Source organism: Aedes aegypti, chromosome 2 (genome assembly GCF_002204515.2).
Source record: "Aedes aegypti strain LVP_AGWG chromosome 2, AaegL5.0 Primary Assembly, whole genome shotgun sequence".
NCBI lineage: Eukaryota > Metazoa > Arthropoda > Insecta > Diptera > Culicidae > Aedes > Aedes aegypti.
In genome coordinates this window covers 81,259,130-81,285,204 of record NC_035108.1, presented here as the reverse complement: position 1 = coordinate 81,285,204, position 26,075 = coordinate 81,259,130, and the positions used below count along the sequence as shown (strand labels likewise).

Genomic DNA, 26,075 nt, shown 5'->3' with positions numbered 1-26,075 from the left:
ACAAAGAACATATGAATAATCTTTTAGTTTTTCAATATGGAAAATTTTACAGATATTCCGGGTTAGTTCCGGAACCATAAAATGGCCGTAATGGTCAAACATTCAGATTACTAAATACGAATTGTAAGAATACTTCTTTCTAACAAACAAGAGACAAAGGAACTATCAGAAAATATTTTTTTTTTTCAGTATTTCCATTTTTTCGGATGTTCCGGGTTAGTTTCGGAACCATAAAATGGCCTTAATGGGCAAACATTCAGATTATTAAATACGAATTGTAAGAATACTTATTTCTAACAAACAAGAGACAAAGGAACTATCAGAATATATTATTTTAATGTTGCCAATTTTACGGATGTTCCGGGTTTGCTCCGGAACCATAAAATGGCCATAACGGTCAATCATTCATTTCACTAAATCCCCCAAGTAAGAATATTTTCGTGTGCGGCTTCGCAGCAAAACGTAATCATGACAGTTTATTTCAGTTCCATTAATTCTACTTGCTGTAAGGAACTCAGGATGATTCCAGGGCTCTAGGTGGCCAGGGCGAAGTCTCCGGTCAATGGGACCGCCACCAATCGATTCAGCAGCCTTTTTCCGATCTAGAATGGCCAAAACCATTTCCTGGAACCGTTATCCAGCTGAGATATTGCATTTAGTCGCGTTTTGCAGCCCGATTTTCTCACTGTGCGGTGCTAGGCAGCCATGTTTTCGTGGTCAGCATCAAACTCAAGAACAACAACGTACATTGGCCTAATCATAGTAGGGAATTTTTCCTCCAATACTAAAATGTGTTTCTAGCTAATCAAATCAACACAAATTGACTTGCTGTACTGCAATCCAATAGTTTGCAACCGTTTGTTTGTTCGAATAACTGTTGTTTTGCGGGAAAAGAATTTTTTCGGAGAAAAAGATTTCGCCATCATCGATTGTTATTCCTCAAACGGTTATTTGTTTACAAACATTGAGCTGTCAGTGGGAACCACTTCCCAGTGGGAACCAGAGATGTTTGCTCGTTATTTTTCAATGGGGTTGTATGGGCGGTGTCAGGAGGCTGATTCCCGTCTACCGTGACACTGCTTCCTAGGCGGGCCCTGTCGCGCTCATTTCCGCCAACCAGCATGTACTTTGTTTTCGACGCATTCACCATTAGCCCGACTCTTGTTGCTTCGCGTTTCAGGCGGGTGAACAAATCTGCCACCGTTTCAAATTTTCTCCCAATAATATCCATGTCGTCCGCAAAGCAAATAAACTCTTCGGATCTCGTGAAAATCGTGCCTCGACTGTTAAGTCCGGCTCTCCGCATGACACCTTCAAGCGCAATATTGAACATTAAATCCTTCATCCGAATTCTTCAGTTGTTACTCTAGGAGATCTTCCAAAGATTTCTACAGAATTTCGAAGAAAGTTTTTTTTATCAAGAAATCATTCAAGAATTCCCCATTTTTATGTGGAATCTTTCAAGAATTCTTCCACGTTTCCTCTCACAAATCTCAAATTTCTTCAGGTGTTCTTTCGAACAAATCATTTCAACCAAGTATTTTTCAACCTGTAGTTTTATTAAACTTTTTTTTAAGTTTAATGCAATTGACAAAAATGTATATAAGTTTTCTCAACAGTTTATACTACAGCAAATTTTCCAAAAATTTCTCCGATCATTCGTACACAAATTTCTATAGAGATTCTGTCTTAGTCTTGGATAATTATATAGTAAATTTTCTGAAACTTCCTCAAAAGTCCGGCAGTTATTTCAGAGATTCTTATTCCTTAAGAGTGACTTTAAAACATACCCATAGTTCTATCATAGATTACTCTAGGGTTTTCTTTAGAAATACCCCATGGATTTAGTTTTCAGAAAATTTCCCTTGGCATTTCTCTGGAAACACTCCTGGAATATTGCCTGGAAAACAAAACTATCAAGACTTATTTGAGAAAATCGTAAAGAATTACTGGAGTAATTTTGTAGAAATCTTTGGTGCAATTGTTGAAGGAATCTTTAGAGAAATCTTTAGGTGAAATCTGATAAAAATCCTATAATACAATTTTAAAGTAAATCCCTAGAAATTTTTAGAGAAGTCAATATTGGTTGCATTATGGAAGGCGTTATGACCGGGAATCTTGGAGGATGACCCACGGAAATCGATGGATGAATCACTGGATAACATATTGGAGGAGTTTGGACTTTCTTGAAAAAAAATTTCAAGGATGATTCCTAATATAATTTTGTGAAAAATTCCATTTCTATAATTCTTCTTGGAGAAATCCAGGTTGAAGTCTTGAGATATTCTTAACAAAATTCTAGGAGAAATTCCCTAGGAACATTCATGTACAAATTCCTTGCGAAATAATCGCTTAATGAACTTCTTCAGAAATTTCCGGAGTAATTTCTGAACATTTGGGCAAATACCAAAATAAATTTCTGAAGAAATTCCTAGACAAAATCATGAAAACACACATACAGTAATACTTGTCGTGATGTCACGAGGAATTCTAAAAAAGGTCTTAGGTCTTAAAGAAATGTCTGATCTGATGCTATGAAGAATCAAACTCCAATCTCTTGGCTCCTATTTTTTCGTATTGTTTTATTGGCTCAATAAAGAAGCAGAAAAGAGACCAACTTTTCGGTTTGTTTATTGTTTTTTAGGTCTCTTTCTTGTCTCTTTTGTTCTGGCAAGAAGTCTTCAATTTCTTATTCTTAAGGTACTCAGTCGCCACCAGCCCTGTCAAGACAAAAAGATTTATTAGGCTTGTGATAACGACTGGCATTAAATCCCCTCATTTGTCAGTGACAAAAACCTACTTTGAAGTTTTTTTTTTAATTTTCATTCCATACAAATTGTATGGGAGTCAAAAAACAAAGAAGAATTCTGAGAATTGTGTAATTTTTCTGTTGAGTGGAAAAATCACCTGAAAATTTCTTTACAACGCTTGGAAACAGTAGAATATCCTCGAATATCCTCAAGTCAACTCAAAACCGTTCAACATGTCACTTACACCGCGTTTGAACCCTTAAATATAGTAACTTTCAATTTCCAGTACAGAATTAAAATTTTTCTTCGCTACTGTAACACTGCAAAAAATATTTGCCAACGTTTGTCCTACCCATGGTTTCAAGCGTGGACGCGCCTCTGCTAAAATGGATTGTATAAGAATGAAATTTATATGATTTTATATGGTATGCTATATATGAAAAATAATTTTAGACTCTTAAACATGAGTTTAACAATGATTTTATTATAGCTGATCGAAAAATGCTTCTTAGCTTTCACAATTTAAAATGTTGTACTATCTCTGATATAAAGATAACAACCAGCTAATGAAAGTAAATTATAGCGGTAAATGGCGCCTTACAGTAGGGCGGTTCAAAATTAAAAAAAAATTGAGAATCCAATCTCCCATATGCACCTTCCCATCCTTACCACAAAAATAGTGTTCTGTGAAATTTCCAGCTTTCTAGGTGGTCATTTAAAGGTGGCCCAAAGACAATGTAGGTTTATATGGAAATTATTATGAAGAAATTTTGAGGAATGTTCCAAACACGCTAGTACTGTAATGCAAGTACAAACTTATTATCCCATGGTAAAAACTCATTCTTCAAACCATAATAAAGAAATTTGCTGAACAGAGAAATTCAATCCGACCGTTAGCAGAAAAGATCTTCATGAGTTTGTGAGTTATAGTCCTGCAAACATGTACAAAAATCCCAAACAAAATAAGTTCAAAAGGGATTTGTTTCTTCTGCAATATCCTTCATGAAGGTTAGAAGAATGAGTTTTCAACATGGGAAGATGAGTTTCCACGTACATTACAGTACTAGCGTGTTTGGAACATTTCTCAAAATATCTCATAGTAATTTCCATATAAACCTATTTGGGCCACCTTCAAATCACAACCTAGAAAGCTGAAAATTTCACAGAACACTATTTTTATGGCAAGGATGGTAAGGAGCATTTGGGAGATTGGATTCTCAACAAAAAAAATTGAATCGCCCTAGCCTTACAGCTGTATCATTGGCAAACATTTTATTCGGGACCATTATATTTTTTTCACATTTTAACTTTTTTCCTACAAAAAAATGTTGTGAAAATATCGAACAACCGATTTATGGCAGAATTTAACGTGTTGAAATCCACTTCCGAGGCTAAAATCAAAAACAAAATAACGTGTTGAAATGCTATCAAATGAGCGGTGAATGTCGTCCCTACGGTACTATTCATTTGCATGGAATAACTACCCAGACAACCAGAATGTACGTATAACCAAATCACCTTTTGCGTTATGCGATGCTTACATGAGCAAAGTTTCACGTATAAGACGTCGCGAAAAGGCCTTATACGTACAAAAGTGGAGGCGATATACGTGCATATTTTATATGATGAAACATAACATGCAATGCGAGTGTGTAGATTTTCTTGCGAATCAGTCTGTACTCTTATGCGACTTAATTTATGATAACAAAATTTATTTGACAGCTGCTACGGATTGATCCGACTTACTTTGTACAAGTGTACGGGATGAAATCGAATGTACATATGGACTCATAAAATAGCGTTTTATGCGAGGAAACGCATCGATCAAACGATTTCATCCATCATGTAGTGCGGGAGTGATGTAGTTTGTACAAATAAGCAACTTTGTTCGTATACTGCTATGCGACTTCTGGTTGTCTGGGTAGACAGTTTCATGGGTGCATAAATAATACTTTATTTGAATTTGTGACAATACCGTTTTATCTCAAATTCGAACAGGCACATATTTCGAACACTCAGTGAAATATTCCAACAAATTGGCAGGAAATAGCAATCTCTAGTTTTACTTACCTACTTATGGGATACGGGCACCCATTCTGGTACATAGGGCCGAGGTGAAAGATTTCGCTATCGCTTTGACCTGCAGCCAGGTCGTCGATTTCTTTTATTTCTTTGTTGAGGCTGCGCTGCCATGAGCCTCTGGGTCTGCCTCTGCTGCGATGTCCTACTGAATTCCAATCCAGCGCTTGTTTGCAGATTTCGTTTCCGCCCCGACGTAGAGTGTGACCGATCCAACCCCACTTTCGTTGTCTAATTTCGGTTTGTATCGGTTGCTGGTGGCACCGACGATGACCTCAGTATTACAGATCCAGCTTTGTGGCCACCATGCCCGAATTATATACCGTAGGCATCTGTTGATGTACACATGTAGCCGTTGAGTGTTCTGCGCTGATACGCACCACGTTTCACTGGCGTATAGCAGCACAGATTTTACATTGGAGTTGATTATTCGAATTTTAGTGCGTTGACTAATCTGACTGTTCTTACTGTAGCTTAGTCTGCATATCAGAGTGCCGTTCAGCTAAATGAGCAATATCATCAACCAAATCCGGGTTCTTTTATGTGCTCCATAGTAATAGACTGCCACAGCAGCCCACGGTTTTGTTCACGGTCAATGGCGTCTACCAGAATCTCGTCAATTACTATAAGGGACAGTCTCGGTGATAGTATACATCCTTACCTCACTTCAGCTACAACCTGGATGGGTTCAGACAAGACCCGTTGTGCAATACTCTGCACGTAAAGGCCTCGTACTGCGCTTCGATGAGGCCGATGATTTTCGCAGAAACACACTTGCGTCTTAGGACACCCCACATATTTTCGTGATTGATATCTTCCAAGACTCCCGTTTAAAACATATTGGAATATTCCACCAGAAACTACTCCAGATGCCTCCAAGGAATTCAGAGGGGTTCCTACAAAATTATCCTTCAGAATTTCTTTGAGATTTTAACTAGTAATTTCTCTAAGGATACCTTCAGGAATTACTCCAAAGATTGCTCCTGAGAATTCATTGTGAAATCCTTCAGTAATTCTAAAATGAGAATGAAATTTTCCATAAAGCTGAGAAATTGATGAAGAAAATTCATGACGTATTTCTAACGCAAATCTTTAGGGACACTTCTGTTAAAACTTGTGTATCTTCTTGAGTCACCCTTCAATGAATAAGGATTTCTAGAAAAACTCGCTCATGAGAGAATTTAAGAAGTTACCCTAGATTATTGCTAAGATAATTGAAAAAATAACCAAATGAATCTCTGGATAATGTCCCACAGGATTTTCTGAAGGAACTCCTGGAAAAAATCAGACAAAATCCCTAAAAAATTTGAAGTGTTGTGGTAACTGGCGTGCAACCATGAACAAAATTTTGAATGGGGATTTTTTTTGTGAAATGTTTGAAAGAATGCAACACAGGTTGAATTTAAGATATTATCTGGAATGTTCTTAGTAGATTAAACGCTTGAAGAATTTTTGGACCAATTCTTTGGAATACCGTAGATGAAATGGAGTAGAAATTCTTGCCGGGTTTATAGAAAAATAAATTTTGGACAAATTTTACCAAAAACTTTGGAATTAATTTTGCGGGTTTTGTTTAGAAGAAATTACATATTTGGGAATCTTCGGAAGATCTCTTAGAGAATTCGGTTGATAAGTTAGTGAAAATAATTGAAGGAAGTCCTAGGATGAACTTTGGAAATTTGTTCAAAATAATCTCTGAACAAATTACTGGAGATAGTAACGTTGAAGTGCACAAGGATTTCATGAAGCAAATTCTAGAGAAATTCCTTTTAGCATCCTTCGAAAAAAAAAAATGGTAGAGCTGAAAGAATTGGTAGAGGAATTTATTGAAAAATTTCCGGAGCGAAATATGTGTTAGTTCCTGAAAGTATTTCAGATCAAATCTCTGGAGGAACCACTACCATAATTCTTGGAGCTTTTTTCGAAAACATGAGAAAAAATTTTGCATAAGTTTTCACTGCAAGCAGGATAGGGAAGAACGAGACTTTAGAGACCATTTTAGTTAAAATAGAGACTTCAGTGACCTTTCATCAAAAATATAGACTTCTAATGAAACCTGCTACCAGCACTAGTTATGTGCATCCTTTACTGATCAAATATAGAGATAATAAAAAAAATAACCATGTTTTGATAAGTCGATAAAATTTCATACCCGAAAGGATCCTCAATGAACAGCTCAAGTAGCGTTTATGGGTTTTGACGCAAAAATCCTTTATCGTTAATATATTCTACCATGAATTACTGTCTCAAAATAATTTCTGTTCTTCGGATAGTTCAGGGACGAAAAGCAAGTGGACTGTATTTTAAGAATTTTATTTAGCAAGACGAAACACGTCTAAACACGACGGACTTTTTTACTTTTTTGATATCCTTCTTTCCTTTCTTTCTCCTACTTCCGTTCGCATCGCGCCAAATCTACACAAACCCTCGCTTTCTACACCACCATCGTCAGCGCTGGTAGGACACAGAGAAAAAATCATAAACATGTTTTGGTTCTACACTGTAGCTAAAAATCGAACAGTGAATAATTAACGAAAAAATGTGCAAGTTGTAAAGATCAAAGGCCAGTTCTCTAATTTTAGCATCGTAAACGTGCACGTGCACAGTCCTCGCTCCTGAAGCACTGATAACAACCAGGACGCATTTTATGCGCAGCTCGAACGCGAGTATGCCCGCTGCCCAAACTATGACGTTACAATCATCATAGGAGATTCAAACGCTCAGGTTGGCCATGAGGCGTTGCGGCGGAAATGAACCACGAGCTAACACGACAATTTTAAATATGTTTATGGGTCGAAACATTATGTAAGACCCCCTCCCTCCTCATATTGCGTTACGTAATATTTGAACCATCGCTAAGCATGCTCCAATGGCACAGCTGAGAAACATTTCTCACTAACAATTTCACACGATGTGTTTTAGTGTCTGACGACACTCACCGCACGACCATAAAGCCCAAAAATCGTACATCCAGGATCTTGAAATAAATTAGTTTTGTGAAAATGTCACTGTAGCTACATCTAGAAAAGGTTCAATAAATTCAAGGTTCGTCTAGGGCTTTTAAGGGTTAATTGATGTAATACCAAGTAAATAAATAAATAAAATTGTCTAGGAGAATTGTCATCGAAAAAAAAGGGTTTCTAACTGCAGTTTTTAGAATTCAATTAGGATGTATTTACGACGGAACTTACAACAGCCTCTAGTTCAAAAACAAAAAACCATTTACCACAATCAATGTTCTACTCAGAATCAGAAGCATCAAACATATTCATAGTACGACATTTCCTCTGTTTTTTCTTCCAAATTGTCTTATTCTTGGCGGTTGCGGTTTTATCCGCTCCTGGCTTAACCAAGGGCTTACTGCCGAGCCCACTGGTCCCCACGTTGGTCAGCAACTTGATGGGTTCCTTTAACCCATCGTTGCTTTCTTTGCCCAACGTTTCCCCACTAATCCACCCCAACTTGGACAACATTTGGAAACCCCTGTTTTCGCTACTTATCTTATGTTCCAAAGAAGCACCTGGTGGCCTGACGCCGTCTTCCTCAACGTCAGCACACGCCTTGTAACGCTCCTGTGCCATTCTCCAAATGTTCGCCTTTGCTTCGTCGGGCAAAGCGGTGGGATCGGCCAGGGCTTGACTACCCAGCCCGCTGGTTCCGATGTTCGTGGTCAGCCGAATTGGTTCCGTTGGTCCATGATCCCTGACGCCAAGGGACCGACCTTCACTCCAACCCAGCTTCGATAGCATCTTGAAGCCTTTGTTCTTACTGCTGATCTGTTCGTTTAACGAAGCCATCTCAGTCTTGGCATGCTCGTTTGAGCTTCCTTTGACCTTTCTGCGGTGGGCTGCCCGATCATTGTATTCCACCTCAGCTTTTTCAGGTTTTTTAACGTATTCTGTGAAAAGTAAAAATGAGTTAGGTGAAAAACGCTACTATTACCTTAACACTTACTCTCTTCCTCCAAGCCGAAGCGACGCTGCAGCAGCTTCTTCCCCTCTTTGTAGCTCACGGGTTTGGTAATACGTTCATCATCCGAATCGTTGCCCTTTTTGGACGTCTTCATGAGCAATCCCGGCTCGCAGTTACTGCAGGTGAAGTTCCCATCATGGATGTGACACAACAGCTTGGTCCGGGTCAGATCTATCACGTCTCCATGCATTATGTCGAATTCGTCACTTTCTTGCATGGTCGGCGCCATGCGGGTTCCATTCAGGAAGGTCCCATTGCGAGAACCCAGATCCACCAGCTGGTAGGCACCGGTTCGGGTGTTGTAGCTGAATTTGAGATGGTACTGGAAAGGAGAAACAGAATGATGTGCAAGATGAATACGTAAGCTACAGTGCGCATCGTACTTTCGTGCTGTGCGACAAAAATTCTCTCTGCTCTTGGAAGTTTTTAAAACTACCTAAAGCAATAAAACAGTAATTCTCAGTATTGTTTTTCTACTATTGATCCCTTTACGATCGTTGTTCGGACCCGTGTATTCGATTTTTCGTTGGACCCGTTAGTGGAAGCTAGCGGTGGTAATCCATCTTGGAGACCGTCTTGGGAAAAACCTCTTAAAAGGTTTTTTCTTCTTTCGTTTATTCACTAAAAATGGTTGCAATCACAAGCAAAAGGAAGGGTGAATCTCTGAATAACTGTCACTTAACCCGGCAAGAATGGAAGAAAGGACGTTTCTCGCGCTTTCTTCCAATGGTGAAATGATTAATGCTGATAATTGCATCGAAATAAGCAATCAGTATCGGATCAAATATTTTAATTTCGAATGGATTTTCCCAAGGAAACTTCTATGTAGGCACCCGCCTTATCCTTATTAACTGTTCTAATTCTTTCCAATCTTATGGAAAACTCCCTGCCACCACAGGAAACTCCTATTCCTATGTCGTGCAATATTTTTTCAAAGTTGGTTTGTGTCCTTGTTTGGGGCCTTCCTAAGTCGTATGGATAGAGTTCGCGGCTACAAAGCAAAGCCATGCTGAAGGTGTCTGGGTTCGAATCCAGGTCGGTCCAGGATCTTTTCGTAATGGAAATTTCTCTGAATTTCCTGGGCATAGAGTATCATCGTACCTGCCACACGATATACGAATGCGAAAATGGCAACTAAGGAAAAAAAGCTCCCTGTGGAAGTGCTCATAAGAACACTAAGCTGAGAAGCAGGCTCTTTCCCAGTGATGACGTAATGCCAAGAAGAAGAAGAAGAAGAAGAAATTGTGTCCTGCAACGAGGATAACAATGTCATCTGCAAACACAAATATAAAAACGCCTTTTGGTAACGTTTCAAAAACTCCGTTGATGGCGATAAGGGTTACCGCCAGCACGGAGCCTTTAGAAATGCCGGTTTCCTCCGGAAAAGAGTTCGATTTCGTGTTTGCGTACTTGAAAGGTTTTGTTCGTCAGGAAACTACGGATAAAAGCAAATGTGCAACTGATGCCCCAGCTGAACAGTGTTCAAAGCACTCCTAGAGTCTAAGTACGATTGTACGCCTTCGAAAGGTCCAATGTGGCCAAGTCCACGTTGAGGCCTTTTTCGAGGGCGTCGTCTAGAACTTGGCCGAGTGTTGCGAAGTACGTGCTTGTGCTACGTACAGGGTGTCCATTCAAAATCAGTTTTCGAATTCCCGGATTTCAATTTCGAAATACTATTGTACAAACAAATAGACACTTTATTGAAAAAAAATATAGACCAAGCAACATATTTTACCAAACTTTAAAAACTGAAAGTTTGCTGAAGATACCTTTGGATTAGGTCTTTGATGTTGTAGAAATATCAATTCACTTTTCTTACCAAAAAAATCACTTGTATATTAAGAAACCTTTGAAGAAAATGTTTGGCATAGTAAGAATAACCTTCAATACTTTCATTCAAAAGAGTGGAGGATGCCATGCAAATATTAGAAATCATAGGAAATCCGGTAACATTTTGAAAATATGGGAAAAAAATATTTCTACAAAACAACAAAGTGTGACATGGCCTATGACTGGTTTCTAAGTCCTGGTAAAACTTGCCAATGGCTAGCTAGCTAAAAAAAATATATAATTCCAAACAAGCATCTAAGCAGGAATCCATCAAATATTTTTCGAAGAATGTCCCCACCTTGAATTCATAATAGATCTCACAAGCAATTCGTTATGGAAAACAGTAAGAATTCGGTAAATCTACAGAAACCATAAGAAATCTCGTCAGGGATCTCAAGGACTGTGGACTAATTAAGCTAGTAATTTCACAAAAATCAGTATTAGCTTCTCTAGGAATCCACCAATCAAGAATCATTGATAAAACTGTCCAGGATTTCAGTAAGAAACCACTCAGCTCTCTAAGAAATTTTACGAAAAAAAAATCAAACTCAGTTTTTTACCAACTGCTAAGAATCTTTTAAGAACTCCATGAAAAAATCTTTTAGAGAATTCACTAAAAATCTCTTATGAAAATTTATTTTTGGGTCATTTTCCGAAAAACTTTCAAAAATTTGATCAATTATCGTTTTGATTTCCGTTAGGATTCTTACGAAAATGTTATCAAGAATTTGCTATGAACATTAATGAAAACTTATCAAACATCTTACCAAGAACCTTGCCAGAAATCTTGAAGTACCTTTCTAGAACATTTTCAAAGATCTTATCAAAGATCTATGACTTCGCATGAATATGCTTAATGTTTTCAGCCAAAAATTTACAAAGATCTAACAAGAAACCGGTTAATATTGTAAAAACTAGAGATTTTTTACGAGATTTTGCTAAAAAAATAACTACTAACTGATAAAATTAGGGACGGATCTGGGGTTAGGACACATGCTTCTCACGCCAAAGACCTGGGATCAAATCCCATCCCCGAGGTAGTAACTAATTGTGGGCCTCGTGCCCGTGAGGTTAGTGTCGTCAGGCATTTAAGCGCATCGTGTCATGGGGTGTGGGTTCGATTCCCGCTGCAGCCATTGAAACTTTTCGTCAGGAATGTTTCTAAGCTCCAGTGGCACGAGCATGCTTGTCCGTTGTCTAGTTGAGTTACAGTCTGTGCAGCTAAATGGCTGAAGACGGTGTCCGTGTCTTTAAAATAACGTAAAATTTATAATGACGACTTCCGTTGGAAGTGAGGTAAAGCCTTTGATCCCGAAATGATGTAGGCCAGGAAAAATCTCGTTAATAAAGATAGAAAAAAAGAAAACTCACATAAAATCATGATGTCAGTCACGATAAAAAGTGTGAATTGTAAACCTTGTGCCTTCCTTACAAATTTTTCTAGTTTCGTCCAGAGTGCTTTTCCCGGCGTCTTCTACAATTTCCCGGGTATTTCCCGTATTTTTCCAGGTCATTTTGAATTCCCTGGTTTTTTCCCGCTTTTCCCGGATTTCCCGGATAGATGGACACCCTGCGGCTACGCGGGATTGCTTTGGATTCAATAGTCGAAAAATCGTCAAGCTGAGTAAAATCAGGGCTATAGCCGCTCCGAGAGCACAATTTAGCGAAGAAACCACAAAGAATGTTCGCAATTTCTTCCTGGAGATGCCGTTGCCGGTATTAATGGCGATACTGTTGATGCCGCGTTTCCCTTGTAACACGTTTATACTTTTCCACAGATCGGAAGCTGAGCTGTCACTGCTTATACCGTTCAGGAATTCGTCCCATGATTTGCACTTTGCAGCACGAACTATTTCCCGGCATACGTTGCGTTTTGAACGGTAGTCCACAGCTATTTCTTCGGCGTTAGGGTGGTCTTTCGGAATTCGTTTCATTTTTTTAGGGCTTTCCTCCTCAATTTAATAGCGGTCTTGGTTTCAGGTGACCACCATCTTAGCGCACGGCGCCCAGCGATTGGGTTTGTTTTCGGATTGGCTTCAGAAGCTGCAGTAAGGATCATGCTAATCAACCCTTCGAGTGAGGTATCATCTTCATATTTTGGAAAAGTTCATATTTCCGTCGTGGACGTCTGGTTGTTTTTAATGTGGGGAAGTTGCAATAGATCGATATCGATATCGATGCAATTGACCACTGAAGGCGAAAAATATATCTATAGCGGAACTAATTTGCGGTCGCGTGAAACTGGTAGAGCCGTCGTTCAGTATGAGAAGGTTTGCTTTTTCCGAGGTCCGGAGAATTTGGAAGCCCTTATCGGTGTTCCTACCCCAGCTGTTCGCGTACTTTGTCTGCGTGCTAGTTCTACGGGTTTGCAGGGAGACTCAAGACTGGAAGCAGAACGCAATAGATAGAAAGTAGGTCTTTCTAGCGCTGAGGACATTGAGTTCGCTGGAATGAAGATCAATAAGGATGAAGGGCCAGCAACTAGAATAACGGCGTTGTCGGTTGTGTACTTCAATTGGTCATATTTTTGCGCATCCGACCAAGCATCCAGAGGGATAAGGTTATTTAAATTGTAAATGAGCTGGTGGAACTTTCTCCTGTCTGGGTTGTCCAAACGATCCGATTCATATAAGGCTTTCACGTAGGTGGTGTTACGGCTACTCGAGGTATTTTTCTTATTTGTCGTAGTTTTCTTAGTTTTTTCGTAGTTTTCATGCAACTCGTTGTTTTCCTTACAGGGCAAAACCTTACCTTCCTCGCCTACCGTTCCAGAGGAGTTTGCCACCAGTTCCGGTCCACCCAATTCTTCCGCATTGATGGGGCCCCGGCTATCCGAGGCTTTATCTTGTTTGCTTGATGTGTTTATGGATCCCTCGGAGTTCAGGAGGGGAGAGTGAAGTTATCACGCGACTCAGAAGCTTCTAATCTCAAGGACCAGAGGTGATGTTTGAGCCGCTACGTTAGCGGAGAAGGCAAGTTCGTTGTGGGTATCGTTCTCGGTTTAATGCATGTTGTTTTTATCTTGACATGAAAGATTTTTATGTGTATAACTCATTGTAGTTAGTACCGTGCACCCCCACTAATTTGAACGGTGTCCCATGCAAACCATCGGGGTTCATTTTTAATTTGAACATATAGTCACCCTAGAAACGTGTTTCTGATTACCTCTTTCACTGTTTTGTTTTGATTCTGCGTTCCGTTCCACAGTGTTCCATTTCATTTCACTCCGTTCCATGAGCTGAATGACGTTTGAACCATTTAAAAAAAAAATGCTAGCTTCTTTTCCATTGCTTCATCTGAAGAAGACGAAATGCAGTGTTCTACCTCTAACTCATAGAGCTTAGTGACATTTGAACACACGAATACTTACGTACTAATGCTCATGATACACAGTTTGTTTTTGTTTTCCTCAACGAAACTTGCACACACTTTCCAGAGTCATCAAAATGAATATGGAAATATTACACAATTTGAAATATTTACACCCAGGTTTTGGGTGTTTTCCGAGACAGAGTTCTTATTGTTTTCCTCTAAGGTTCACAACCACATCTATACTAGGGCACCCATACCATTGAGCGTGGTAACCACTATTGCAAACATCGTTTTCAGGTGCTGGAAAATTTTCTGTATCGGAGATGTACATTACTGATTCGTTAGCCTTGGTTCGTTTAGCATGGAGTTCGTCGCTGTTTTTTTTTCTGCATTTTTTTTTTCCCTCTATTTCGCTTTCGTTCCCGTGTTGGTCGCAAAAGCGACTACATCCATCGGCGTCGCGAGGACTATCGATAGGTTCTACGCTACGGTGACTGGTGTTGCCTTGCTTTTTCTATCTTTCTGGTTGTTGTGAACGGAGGGTCTGGAATTTGGCCGTTCACTGGTTCCATGCGCAGCACTATCAGCTCACCGCAGTTTCCTTGTGGGTTCATATAACTGGGCAATGTTGATCCACTGTACGTTCCGTCGATGTAACTAGTCCCTCCTCCGGGATCACCGCGGAAGGGTGGATAGCCCACATAATTTAGTCATAATTTACAAGGTGGAAAATGATCATCGGCATCAAAATAACATCCGGTGAAAAAATGAGCATTTTTGGAAAAGGTTTAGAGGTGGCGCAAAGGGCGTAAGTGTAATTTTTCGAGTTTTCAACATTTTTGGTATACTTTTCACGTTGTCTTGGTGGTTTTAGAACCCTTAAGAGCAAAAAATCACCTCAAAATTGCGATATCTCCACTCTATAATGAGATATTTGACAAAGCATCTTCTAAGAATCCGATTTTTGGCCCTTGTATTTGTTCCGTTGAATGTCTGTTATAGTCTTCAAGGTATTGAAATTAGTAAATAGATAGGATTTCTATTCCAGTAGAAAAATAAAAGGAACAAAAACAAGAGGAAGAGAGAAAAAAATAGTGAGAGGGAAATTAAATTGCAAGGGTGGTTATATTTATTGGCGTAAATACGGGGGGGTGGGGGATAAGGGATTAAAGGGAATAAAGGATGATCCAAAGCTGGATCTCCTAATAGCTGATTTGTAGTAACACCAGTAATAACTATTGCCTGTCGATCTACTTTTTCGTTACTCGTGAGCGTCTTCATGATTTTTTCATTCCAATGCACGGTACACTGAGAAAAATCTACACGTCAAGGTCGTGTGTTTTACTTATAGATTTGCGCAATGAGGAAAACCACATGATTTGAGTGTGGTAGCCATATGGATTTCATCATTGATTTCACGGTATAATAACATGTGTATCAACATTAGGTTGTCATGTGAAACAAACATGAATTTCCAAATATTAAATCATGAAAACCAACTGATTTGCTTATTGAATTCGAAATGTAGTAGCTTAAGATAGTCATGTGTGATAGAACATAAATGTCATGGGACTGAAAGAAGAAATTTGGTAGAAGAACTTTTGCTCCCCAAAATATGGATCCGTGGCTCCTCTGCTTGTCGCAAGCTCTCTTGATTTTTTTTTCAAACCCGTGAGCCAGCAACAAGCGGGGCGCCGCAAATCCATAATTTGGGAAGCCAGGGATGAGCATATTCCATTTTTTCGAAACTGAAAGCCAGGAAAATCTGTTAGTGGAATCCGATTTTTCTACTAAACTATACATTATAATCAATGTTTTCTTATAGAAAGGTAGAATTCTCGTATATCGGTCAACTTCACTAATAGCATAGCATAGACTGACTGTACATGTCAATGGTTGCTACTCCGTGATTGATCGGAACTGGTAATAATTGCACTGCGATCCAAATGAGTAAAGGATGGGAGTTTCCGCTTACTCTCGGAGTGCAATTTTAGCAGATCTTATATTATTGATCAATAACGGCGCCGGCCAAGTCCTTACAGTCAGTTGGGATAGGGAAGGAATGTTAGGGTGTAATGATTGTTGCTTCTAGAGACCGAGAATACCTCTGCATCTCCACAATCACCACGGGAAGGGTGTTTATTAGTAGAGAAGGAAAAGATCTGGGAGTCACCTTTGGTCGGTGATGCGATCCATGGATAAGGAGGAAAAATACGGTTTATACTTAAAGCTAGTTTTTAGTTTTGTCTCAAAAAGTTTTTTTAGAAGATTCGAAATAAACGTCAACATCTGTAATGTCGAACCATTCAAACGAAGATTTTATTAATGCGTATATTTTAAATTATATGAAACAGGGATAATGCCGACACTTGTAGTGAAGAACCATACAGTTTGTTTGAAAATTACATAAAAGTATTACTGAACATTTATGCCTCAAGAAGAAAAGTCTTTGGTAGAAGTTTCAAAAAAAAACGTCGACATTCATAATACCGAACAATTCAAAAAATATTTTAAGTAATGTCAAAAAGTTTCTATGTTTATTAGAATTGTATTAAACAGGCATAATGCCGACACTTGTAGTGACGAACCATACAAAGTTTGATTGAATATTACAAAAAAAGTAACGTTTGCATGAAAAAATGTGTTATCATAAGCATGAAACGAGCTCACCAGTTGGTAATCCATCCTCGACTGAACACGAATATCTTTTCGCACTCACACAGCGCGAACAGTAAAACTTCTCGGCGCCTCGAAAACGAACCGTCTTGCTTGGGCTTTACGAAACACTGCCCAGCACAACACGCGAACCAAAAACCAAACTCCCGGCGTCTCGAAAACGAAACGTCTTGCTTGGGCTTTCCAAAATACTGCCCAGCAAAACCAGGAACTGAAATCCAAACTCCCGGCGTCCCGAAAACGAAGCGTCTTGCTTGGGCTTTCCAAAACACTGCCCGTATATCGGTCAACTCAAGGGGTGGATCACTCTTGATGCATCGAGAAAATTGAAATGCATTTCAATGCAATCGTTCTCTTTGAAAATTTCTAAACTCATGGTATGCTGTGATTTTTAACTCTAGGTTCGATTGTTGTTTGGTAAGTGTCAATTTTGTCCATACTCAATTTACTATCGTGGCAGCTACCTGCTATATGAATCATCAAAAGCATTGGCCATTCAGAGGAACTTCCAGAGTTCTCAATCTAAATCTATCCTTTCAGGATATGTGGTTAGTAAGACTGAAGACATATCAGAGAAAAATGGCTGTGTCGTTAGCTGATAATTGATTTGAATATTTATTAATTGATTTGTTTCAGAATATTCTATAGACCAAAATTGCCTTGTACCGGAATGGCTAAATTGCTCTCCTTCGAAATACACTGCTGATAAACCTGTTTCATATAACCAAAGCTGGAAATAGAGGGCATGATTGACAAACTCAGTAAGGAAGATGTCCATAGTCATGAGGACATGATAAGATTGCAAATTGTAAACCAGAATGAGTGCACCGACATCAACATTGGCGAAGGGTGTTGTTATAGATGGAAATAGTTATAAAAAAAAGCTTTAGGAGACTGTTGGGGAATTCTCGCCGTGGATATGGAATAGACTAAATTTATATACATAACCATTGTCAATCTTGTATTTATGAAGTAAAGCTTATGGGAGAGGGAGGAGGTTGATTTATTTCCAGCTTTTCTTGATGATTTCTACTTCATTAAACAATAGATTTATATTACAAATGAAGTCTTAAAGTAAGTTTGGTCTACTTTGGAAGAATGGAGAATCTCTCAGCGGAAGGTTTCATATGAGCTTGCACGTTTTATGTTCCAAAGCGTCTCTCTTATGCCTCTATGTACCGTTGAAGTGTACCAGGTGACGTTCATCACTATGTTGTAATTCCACACTAATACTGAAATTGAACCGTAAAACTACGATCAATTTGGATGGCAAACTCAATCGCGTTGTCAGCGGAAAGACGCTGTCCCAGTCAACTACCAGAGAGTCACTTAACAACCTAAATGCTTTCTGAGAAGGAAATACTGATTGTTCCCGTTCCTAACTGCTCTGCAGATCATCCAGGACATCTTTTTGCCAGGTCGTCAGGTTTTCGTATTGAGTTACTTTCATAACAAACAACGCGTTACTATGATAACAAAATGAAGTTTTCAACCTCAGGGCTAAGTTGATGTGAATCACGAAAAAATGCATTTGATGCCATTCAATGCACATTTGATGTGCATCAAACAAGTGATCCACCCCTTGGGTCAACTTCACTAATAAAAGAAAAATCGAATTCACAAATTTTCATCTAACACTTTCAGCTTCAAAATTTGCTTCTTCTCTTTGGAAGCATGATGATGACTGTCGTTCGACACGAGGTCCAACCGCAATAGACCATTTCAGACCTTACCCCCTATTTTTATATTTTTCTTCGAAAGACGATTATTTTTAATGATTATTGACGCTTTCAGATCTTATTTATATGCACTCCTGATTTTAATATAAATTTTTGAAAACTTGAGAATTCACCACATTATGAGTAGTGCGGCACAGTTGTTTCAACCCTGTGGGTAAACAAAGTGGAGATTTTTCCAGAACTTTCATTCTCGCAGGGGTGATTGTTTGTAGACATAACGAAATGTCAATGTCAATTCAAGAATCATACACACGGACTACACGACAAAACGGACAAATATGAGACCCACAGCGGATACCTACACGGAGACGGAATTCAACTCAATTTTGGGTTGTTTCAACGCAATTCCGTAGTTGAGCCCAATAACTCAATTTTGGCTAAATTTCCAAGGTCCCCACTAGGTAGTTTGGAAAAATATACTCAATTTTGGGTTGATTTAACGCAAAGTTGAGTTCTTTCCACCCAAACATAAGAAAAGTTGCATTTACCCAAATTTGGCTTATTGGGCCAAAGTACCCCCATTGGGTAGATGCAGCTCTCTCTATTTTTGACAACATTCGTGTGGGAGAAAGAGAAAACCGAGAGATTTTGGGTTGAAACTATAATTGATATACTTAATTTTGGGTAAAGTAAACTCAAAAATTAGGTAAAAATATTTCTCCGTGTAGCAATTATCGTTTGATATCTGCTGCTTATATCGGCAAACTGGTCCGGAACCATATGACCAATGGAGCTTACATACTTCCCCGTTTTACCACTCTCAGGTCTCCTCGAAAAATCCTCCACGACGACAACAAATATCCCCTTCGTCTTCCCGGCGGAAGTTTCTGTCGTACTCCAGAATAGTTCATGAAAAGGGTTCTGCTCCTCTTCGGCTCTGTGCCCTTCGGCAAACTGGGGACGAAGATTTCACCAAACTGGGGACGAAGATTTCACCGTGCAACGCATACTGTTTCGATTACTCGATTCCAATGAAAGTTGCAGGAATCCAAACAGAATAATGTGCCAATCAAAGATTTCTTGCGATCTCCAAGAAGGTGATTTTCTGTAGAGATGTACCGAATATTCGGCCGGCCGAATATCTCGATTTTTTTGATTTTGCCGAATATTCGTTCTGCCGAATAATGAAATCCGTTATTCGGCCGAATAGGCCGAATAGTGACCGAATAATAACAAAATAAACTAAACTGTAAAAAAAATATGTTTATGTTACGAAAATTTAAAAAATCAATAATATATTCAAGTGATGACCGATTTTTTCTTTTTATGGACACCTTGAATAGATGTTGATGCCAAATATTGAAAAAGTGATAATTTCTCTGTTCTATGGCGTTACCATTTTCTGCAAATCAAATTGTATCTCATCTTGCAGGAGCTGTAACGTACCGCTTGGCTAGTTAGAAGCGTTTGAAAATTTGTTTAAAGGTAGAGATGCATCGAAGCAAACCCCGGCATTTTCAAGAGCACAAATCTAGAGAACCAGACAACCGTTTGTGCTGAAAATTTAATTTTCTGGTCAATCGCTGGTATTGACCAGTCATTCAAATATTCAGCGCAAACGGCTGTCAGGTTCTCTAGACTTATGCTCTTGAAAAATCGAGGTTTGGCTTCAATGCATCTTAACCTTAAAGTCCGTCAATTATCAGGACTTTCTATACGTTCTACATTCTTTGCAAAACCTACTGATCACGTTCTTCTATTATCATGCGAATCAGGGGTCTGCGGTCTATTTGCCTCAATTCTTTGACTAGAAAAACAAATTTCTTAAACAAAAAATAGCAATAGGATACAACTTTCTAGCTTCAGAAATACAGAAATCCTCATGATTTCTGCAAACGGTTTCAAAAGCTCAAGAAGACGATCATGCATTTCCATTTATACTTCGTTTAATTCTTCTGCTTTCCCTACTTAAAAAACTGTCTTTTTATATTGACATAGAATTAAGAATGTAGTTTTTAATAAATTGGACGCACCTACGTGTGTTATTCGGCCGAATATTTGAGTTTTTTTTTGACCGAATATTAAGTCATTATTCGGCGGAATGTTCGGCCGAATATTCGTTTGGCCGAATAATAATTTTTCAATTATTCGGTATTCGGCCAAAGGCCGAATAGTGCTATTCGGTACATCTCTAATCTTCTGGATTATAGCAAAATCTTCTTCGCCACCCTTAGCAAACCACAAAACCGAAAAAGAACAGGAGCAAGCGGAGCACCACAGCAACCACAAGCGATGGAGATGAAAAGGATACCCACCGTTGTCGTGAAAAATTTCGTCGTGCTGGCTCTCTTTTACCATCAAATTAGTAGAACCACGACGATTACACCCTTAAAATTGCGGAGGGGGAACCGAAACTTAAAACATTTACGACCAGCAGCAGCTCCGGGATGATTTTGTTGATTTCAGCCACGGTGGAAGTGGTGGATGACAACGTAAATAAAGGTATTTGTCATGATTGACCCGAATCAGCTGATCAAATATTCACCACAACGTGAAGACAAAATCATAGGAGAAAAAGGGGTCTAATAAAAATCGGAGAGAAATAAAGTGTATGGGACCGTGGGGTGTAAAGTCGTGCCGCCAGTTTTTCATTGTTTTTCAATAGTTAGGGGCTTCAAAACATATGGGTTCCTTGGGAAAGTTTGTTCAGTAAATTACCAGAAAGCATATAAACAATTAAAAATAAATCACGGAAATGGTCTATTCAGTTCACTATGCATCCCATGGGTTGATCACAAACAATTTAGAAGCTTTGAACATGGAAATCGATAGCATAGCTCATGGATTTCATCATAACAATCTCATTGCGCATATCAATGAATCGACCAACTTGAACATGATGATTATGACACAAGATAACCATAAGCAAAACACACTGAATCCGTGTTGGAGTGATGATCTATGCGTCCATAGGTTGACACATACGAATCTGAAGAGAAAGCTTCGGGAACTTATGTGGAAAAAATATGGAATCCCTGTTGTCGGTTGATGAATCAATCCATGAAGCAAAACAAAGGAATTTAATGTGTAACACACACGAAGTTTGCAAGAAAATCATAGCAAATCGATATGGACGTTCATGAATCGATCCATAATCTTAAACACACAGATCGAGCGTGTGAATTTTTATCAGTGTAAGGACATCGTGTAAGGAATGTCTCGATCACTTTTGCTGTCAATGTCTCGCGTGCTGCATTTCGCTTTCGTCTTAACGGTGTTACGTTGATGTTGGAGTTTTGAATGTTAGCATTTTGCAGCAGCAGCAGCCAAAATAACACTGTTCGACAAAATAAAATTTTTGGATGGATCAGGGACGCGTCTATATGGGCCTTGAAGAGCAAGAAAAGGGTAGAAAGAGGCCGTTTTTAAATGATTTGCAGCACCCCTGGAATATTTTTGGACAAAGTTTGAAAATATTGCATTTTTAAACACAAAAAGTATAATAAGCAAAATATTAATATATTTTTAAATTCAATTAATCAACATTTGAATTTGTCAAATCAATATTTTTTTAGCACTGGATCACTTCAGGGAAACGTGTACTATTTAAGAAGAATATTGGCATTAATTTTATATATGAATTTGGAATGTTTACGATCATTAAACAAGCATATGAAGTGCTAGACAATAATCATAGAACATTCTAATGAAAAATGGGCCTCCTTTGGTTGAATAATAACATACGTGCCAACTCTAATGCTCTTAAAACAACGCTTGACCGGAAAATAAAGTGAAAAAAAAAAATATCTGTGTGCGGTTAAGACGAATGTTAAAGATGTTCAATACTGAATAAACACCATGTAAAGCAGTGATCATCAGCCCTGTTTTTTAACCATGGATGTAAAGTAACCGCTGAAAGAATCGCTAAAGAGATCCTAAAAATTCTTGTGGAAATTCTGAACGAATACTCGAACAATTTTACAGAGGAATTTCTGGAGAAAATCTGGGATGGATGTCTGGCAAGGTTTCTTTTGAAATTCCTTGAGGAATCATTTAGGAATTCATAAAGAAATAACTGAAGAAATCCGTGTAAAAATCATAGATATCTATGAAGAAGTTCCTGAAAGAGCTAATGGAACAATTTCAGGTGGAAGCACAAAAAACATTTCTGAAAGGATTCTTTGAATTATTCATAGTGAAATTCCTGAGGGGATCTGTAGAGAAATTTATGTCGGGACATTTTTCCTGTAGACTTGCAATTAATTCCGTAGGCCGAACAGATCAGAGCTACCCGGCAGAAGTTTTTATACACTCAATAAATACACAGTATTATATCCTACCTTGGAAACATTGATATCCGGAATGATGACGTCATGGTCGCCTTCCCGACCCAGTGAACCACCCTTGCAGGTAATTATGAATAGGGAACCTTGCTTCAGTGATGCCACACTGCTTTCCTGGACGATCAGCCTTAATGAAGGGGGGTACTTCCTCGAAACATCTGAAAGTGAAGAACATATTAATGTATTGTTAATACAGGATCAAGGTTTACACAGGATTTGAATAGATCGAAGATGACAACCCTCAATGCCCCAATCGCATCCAACGCCGATACCTGAATGTTTCCCCGCATAGCTGTCCAAGTCAACGTCTATGCCCGAGTTTTCCCTCTCGGAAGCACTCGATTCGATGAGAATAACTTTCTTCTCACTGTTGTCACTATCCCCTCCGCTACTGCTGTCGTCCAGTTCTCCCTCCTCCTTATTTTCGTCATCGGAATGTCCCACCTTGTGGCTTCGTTTATCTTGCCTGTTTCTCTTCCTCTCCTCTTTTTCCTTCCTTCCATTTCTGCGTCGTCTGCGGCTTGTCTCCCGGTCCGTAGAGCCGGAAGAGGAACCACTGGAAACCGAATACGGTCTGCCCGGAGATCGACTCCGATAACGACGGCGTCGTCTGGAATCCCTTTCACGAACTGGACTTAGACTGCCGCGACGATCTCGACCCGACAGTTGTTTCTCCTGGTCCGTTTGGCCATGCTTCCGTTTCTGTAAATCAAGAAAAGAAGAACAGCGGAAGGACCGCTCTTAGCAATCGCCGGTCCCGTACAGAAACCTACCTAGAGCGTTCGAACGCATTCGTCCGATCTCCAGGCCAGAGAAGGCAGATACTAGGGAATTTATTGATTGAGTCTGAGTGTAAGGTGCAAAAACCTAGAGCGGGGTGAAAATAAACGTAAGTGAGGCGAATCGTCGTCATGAATCAACTGCCAACCTTTTGGGACGTTTTGGGCTTCTCCTTCTCAAGGTTCTCCTCCGGAATCACTTGAGAGTAGAAATCGTATTTCCCTGTTTGTTCATTGTACTTTAAGTAGCAACCTTTGTTGCCATCGTAATGGAGTCCGTAAATCTGAAAAAGACTCTTGGATTAGTACCATTTATCGAACACAGGCAAAAACTAATCTCACAGCATTGTAATAGTATCCGGTTTCCGGATCGTAATACAGCCCACTTGTCGGTTCGTAAATGTACCGATTCTGGTAGTTGAACTCTTCGGCAGTCTTTTTGATGTCCGCGACGAATGCTTTAACATCCATCGGTTTATTGGCCAACGAAGCTTGAGTTTGCTGTTCCTCCGCTCTCTCCAGGGCTTTCATAAAATCTTCCTCCTGGCCATCCTCTTCCTCCTCCACTACCTCCTCTTCAATCGAGCTCTTTGTCTTTTGCTTCCGGGACTTGTTCTACAACAAAAATAGAATTCATATTCCATACGGATCTACCTTCGAAAAACCTACCAGCTCGAAAAGTTTGCGCCGGAGCCTCCGGATCTTGGCATTCTGCTTCCGGATGTGGCAGTGCAGACTTCGGACGTAAGCGTAAAACTGCTTTGCCGTAACGTTGTACAAACTGGTCAAACGGACCAGTTTGATAGTAGCAGGATGTTTTGTCATTTCTATGCTTTGGTTTAACTTGCTATCACATTTTAAAACAGGAAAAACTACCGAGGAAACGTGAAAAATTATACGGAATGTGAAAATTACGCACGATTTGTTTGCGTTTTTTTATAATCAATCTGACGTTTCTGCAACAAGAAGTGTTGCCATAAAAAGAGAGAAAAATAATCGATGTAGTGCCTTACCGACCAAGTTTTTGAAACGCACTACGGTTCGAAAATATCACATTATGGACAAAATTTACGAAACGTGCGCATTGCCCAAAATATAGAAATATAAAATATTAGAACGCTAAAGCGAAGTATGCACCTCAACAGAAAAGTAATCGCCTATCTCGATGCGTGGGAAGTTTCTTGCAAGAAATGCTCAAGAAAAGCATTTTTCTCTCATCGCAGTACGCTGTTGAAAAGAAATGTCAATGGATCATTGAATGTAGTTTTTGCAAGTGCTCCCCGCATCAAAACAAAGGCGCCACTGTATATGGGATTTAACATTGTGACAGCATTGCTGTTCTGTCAAACACACAAGACTACGGTGGCGCTATCTATGCTTTCCATAGCGGCCGTTTTGGTTATTTTAATGATCCATTCAAATGGAGCTCACTGTAGAAAATTTCTTGACCATTTCTTGAGCAGAAATTTTTACTTTTCTTGAGCTGAACTGCATACTTAGCTTAAGGGTTCATTTAAATATGGACCAATGCACGAGTTTACTATTTTGACGTTTGAGCGGTGCCGAATTCACTCGTTGCTATGGTCACGTAAATAACACGGCACCACTCAAACGTCAGATAATGAACTCGTGCATCGGTCCATTACGTAACGCAAAATTGGGCAGTTTTAGACACTCTCCCTCCCCCACGTAACAGCTTTTGTATGGAAAATTTTAAATTTCTGTATGGACCGTAACACTTTGTGAGGGGTGTCCTACGTTAGGCAGAAACACGAAAGGCGGAAACACATCCCGCATAGCAAAATACAGTTTGTCTTACTTTAAGAACTATAAACATCTTGTAACGGTTACTGTAAATGTATCAGAAATAGTTGCTTTTATGTATAACCATATGGACTTCAAAGCTGTTCACCATTTCAAACAGTAAGATTAACCCATACTTATCAGTAACAATATATGATACTGCTCTGATATTGTTAAATTATATGGGAATGGATTCAAGCAAGATATGGTCGAAATATACCGCCACCATTCGGCAAATTGTTTTTGTTTTAATTCGTGCAACACACTCACACATTTGTATTTGACAATATTGAACTACATTTTAACAGTTCGACAAATAGTTACATTTTGTTGGTATTTGTAGGCGACATTTAATCTAGCGTTGAGTGCAGAAAAAAAATCGCCGTCGGATTGCCGTCGAAGGAAAACTGTCAAGCTGTATTGTTTACTTTTTATTCTAATATTGAAACTGTTCAAGGCTTGCAATGAATTTATAAAAGTCGAGTTGAAATTAAGTTTACAAAACAGTAATTCACATAAAAAATGACAACTGCGATCGACCCAGTAAGTATATATCTTTCGCCAATCTGTTGGATGTTTGGTTCAAACCCAATCCCCGTAGGAACTGCGCACCGCTTGCCGGATGGAGGAGGAATTCACCAAATAGTACAACGAAAAAGTAGCCAAGAAGCGGCATCATATGACCCGGCTCTACATGGACAACGGTTTGCTGGTGTGGAACGGAAATGGTGCCAATGGGAAGGACAACATCCAGAAGTACTTCCAGGAACTGCCCCGCTTCGAACACATTATGAACACCCTGGTCGCTCAGCCGATCATTGGCGACGATGTGCCCTCGTAGCTGACGTTCAT

General features: G+C 39.2%; 1 protein-coding gene across 2 annotated transcripts; it reads right to left on the bottom strand.

Moving 5' to 3' along the window:
• Positions 1 to 7,979: 7,979 nt before the first annotated feature.
• LOC5574900 (angiogenic factor with G patch and FHA domains 1) lies at positions 7,980 to 24,388 on the bottom strand. 2 transcript variants are annotated; one of them, XM_021841341.1, is made up of 7 exons: positions 24,090 to 24,388; positions 23,763 to 24,035; positions 23,570 to 23,704; positions 23,415 to 23,508; positions 22,639 to 22,799; positions 8,784 to 9,123; positions 7,980 to 8,727 (listed from the first exon to the last, which is right to left on the bottom strand). In XM_021841341.1, exons 1-7 carry the CDS (start codon positions 24,243 to 24,245, stop codon positions 8,069 to 8,071), a joined length of 1,818 nt encoding a protein of 605 aa, XP_021697033.1. In that variant the 5' UTR covers positions 24,246 to 24,388; the 3' UTR covers positions 7,980 to 8,068. The 2 variants fall into 2 exon arrangements, with proteins under 2 accessions (XP_021697033.1, XP_021697032.1); XM_021841340.1 differs by lacking the exon at positions 23,415 to 23,508 and adding an exon at positions 22,914 to 23,343 and having other exon boundaries at positions 24,090 to 24,387.
• Between the last annotated feature and the right edge of the window lie 1,687 nt (positions 24,389 to 26,075).

Excerpts from the sequence above, each read along its gene's own strand:
- LOC5574900 (XM_021841340.1), bottom strand. The coding sequence starts at position 24,245 with ATGACAAAACATCCTGCTACTATCAAACTGGTCCGTTTGACCAGTTTG. Across the intron at positions 22,800-22,913 it reads CTATGCGGGGAAACATTCAG|ATGTTTCGAGGAAGTACCCC; the intron begins GTATCGGCGTTG and ends CTTCACTTTCAG. Across the intron at positions 9,124-22,638 it reads CGGATATCAATGTTTCCAAG|TACCATCTCAAATTCAGCTA; the intron begins GTAGGATATAAT and ends TCTCCTTTCCAG.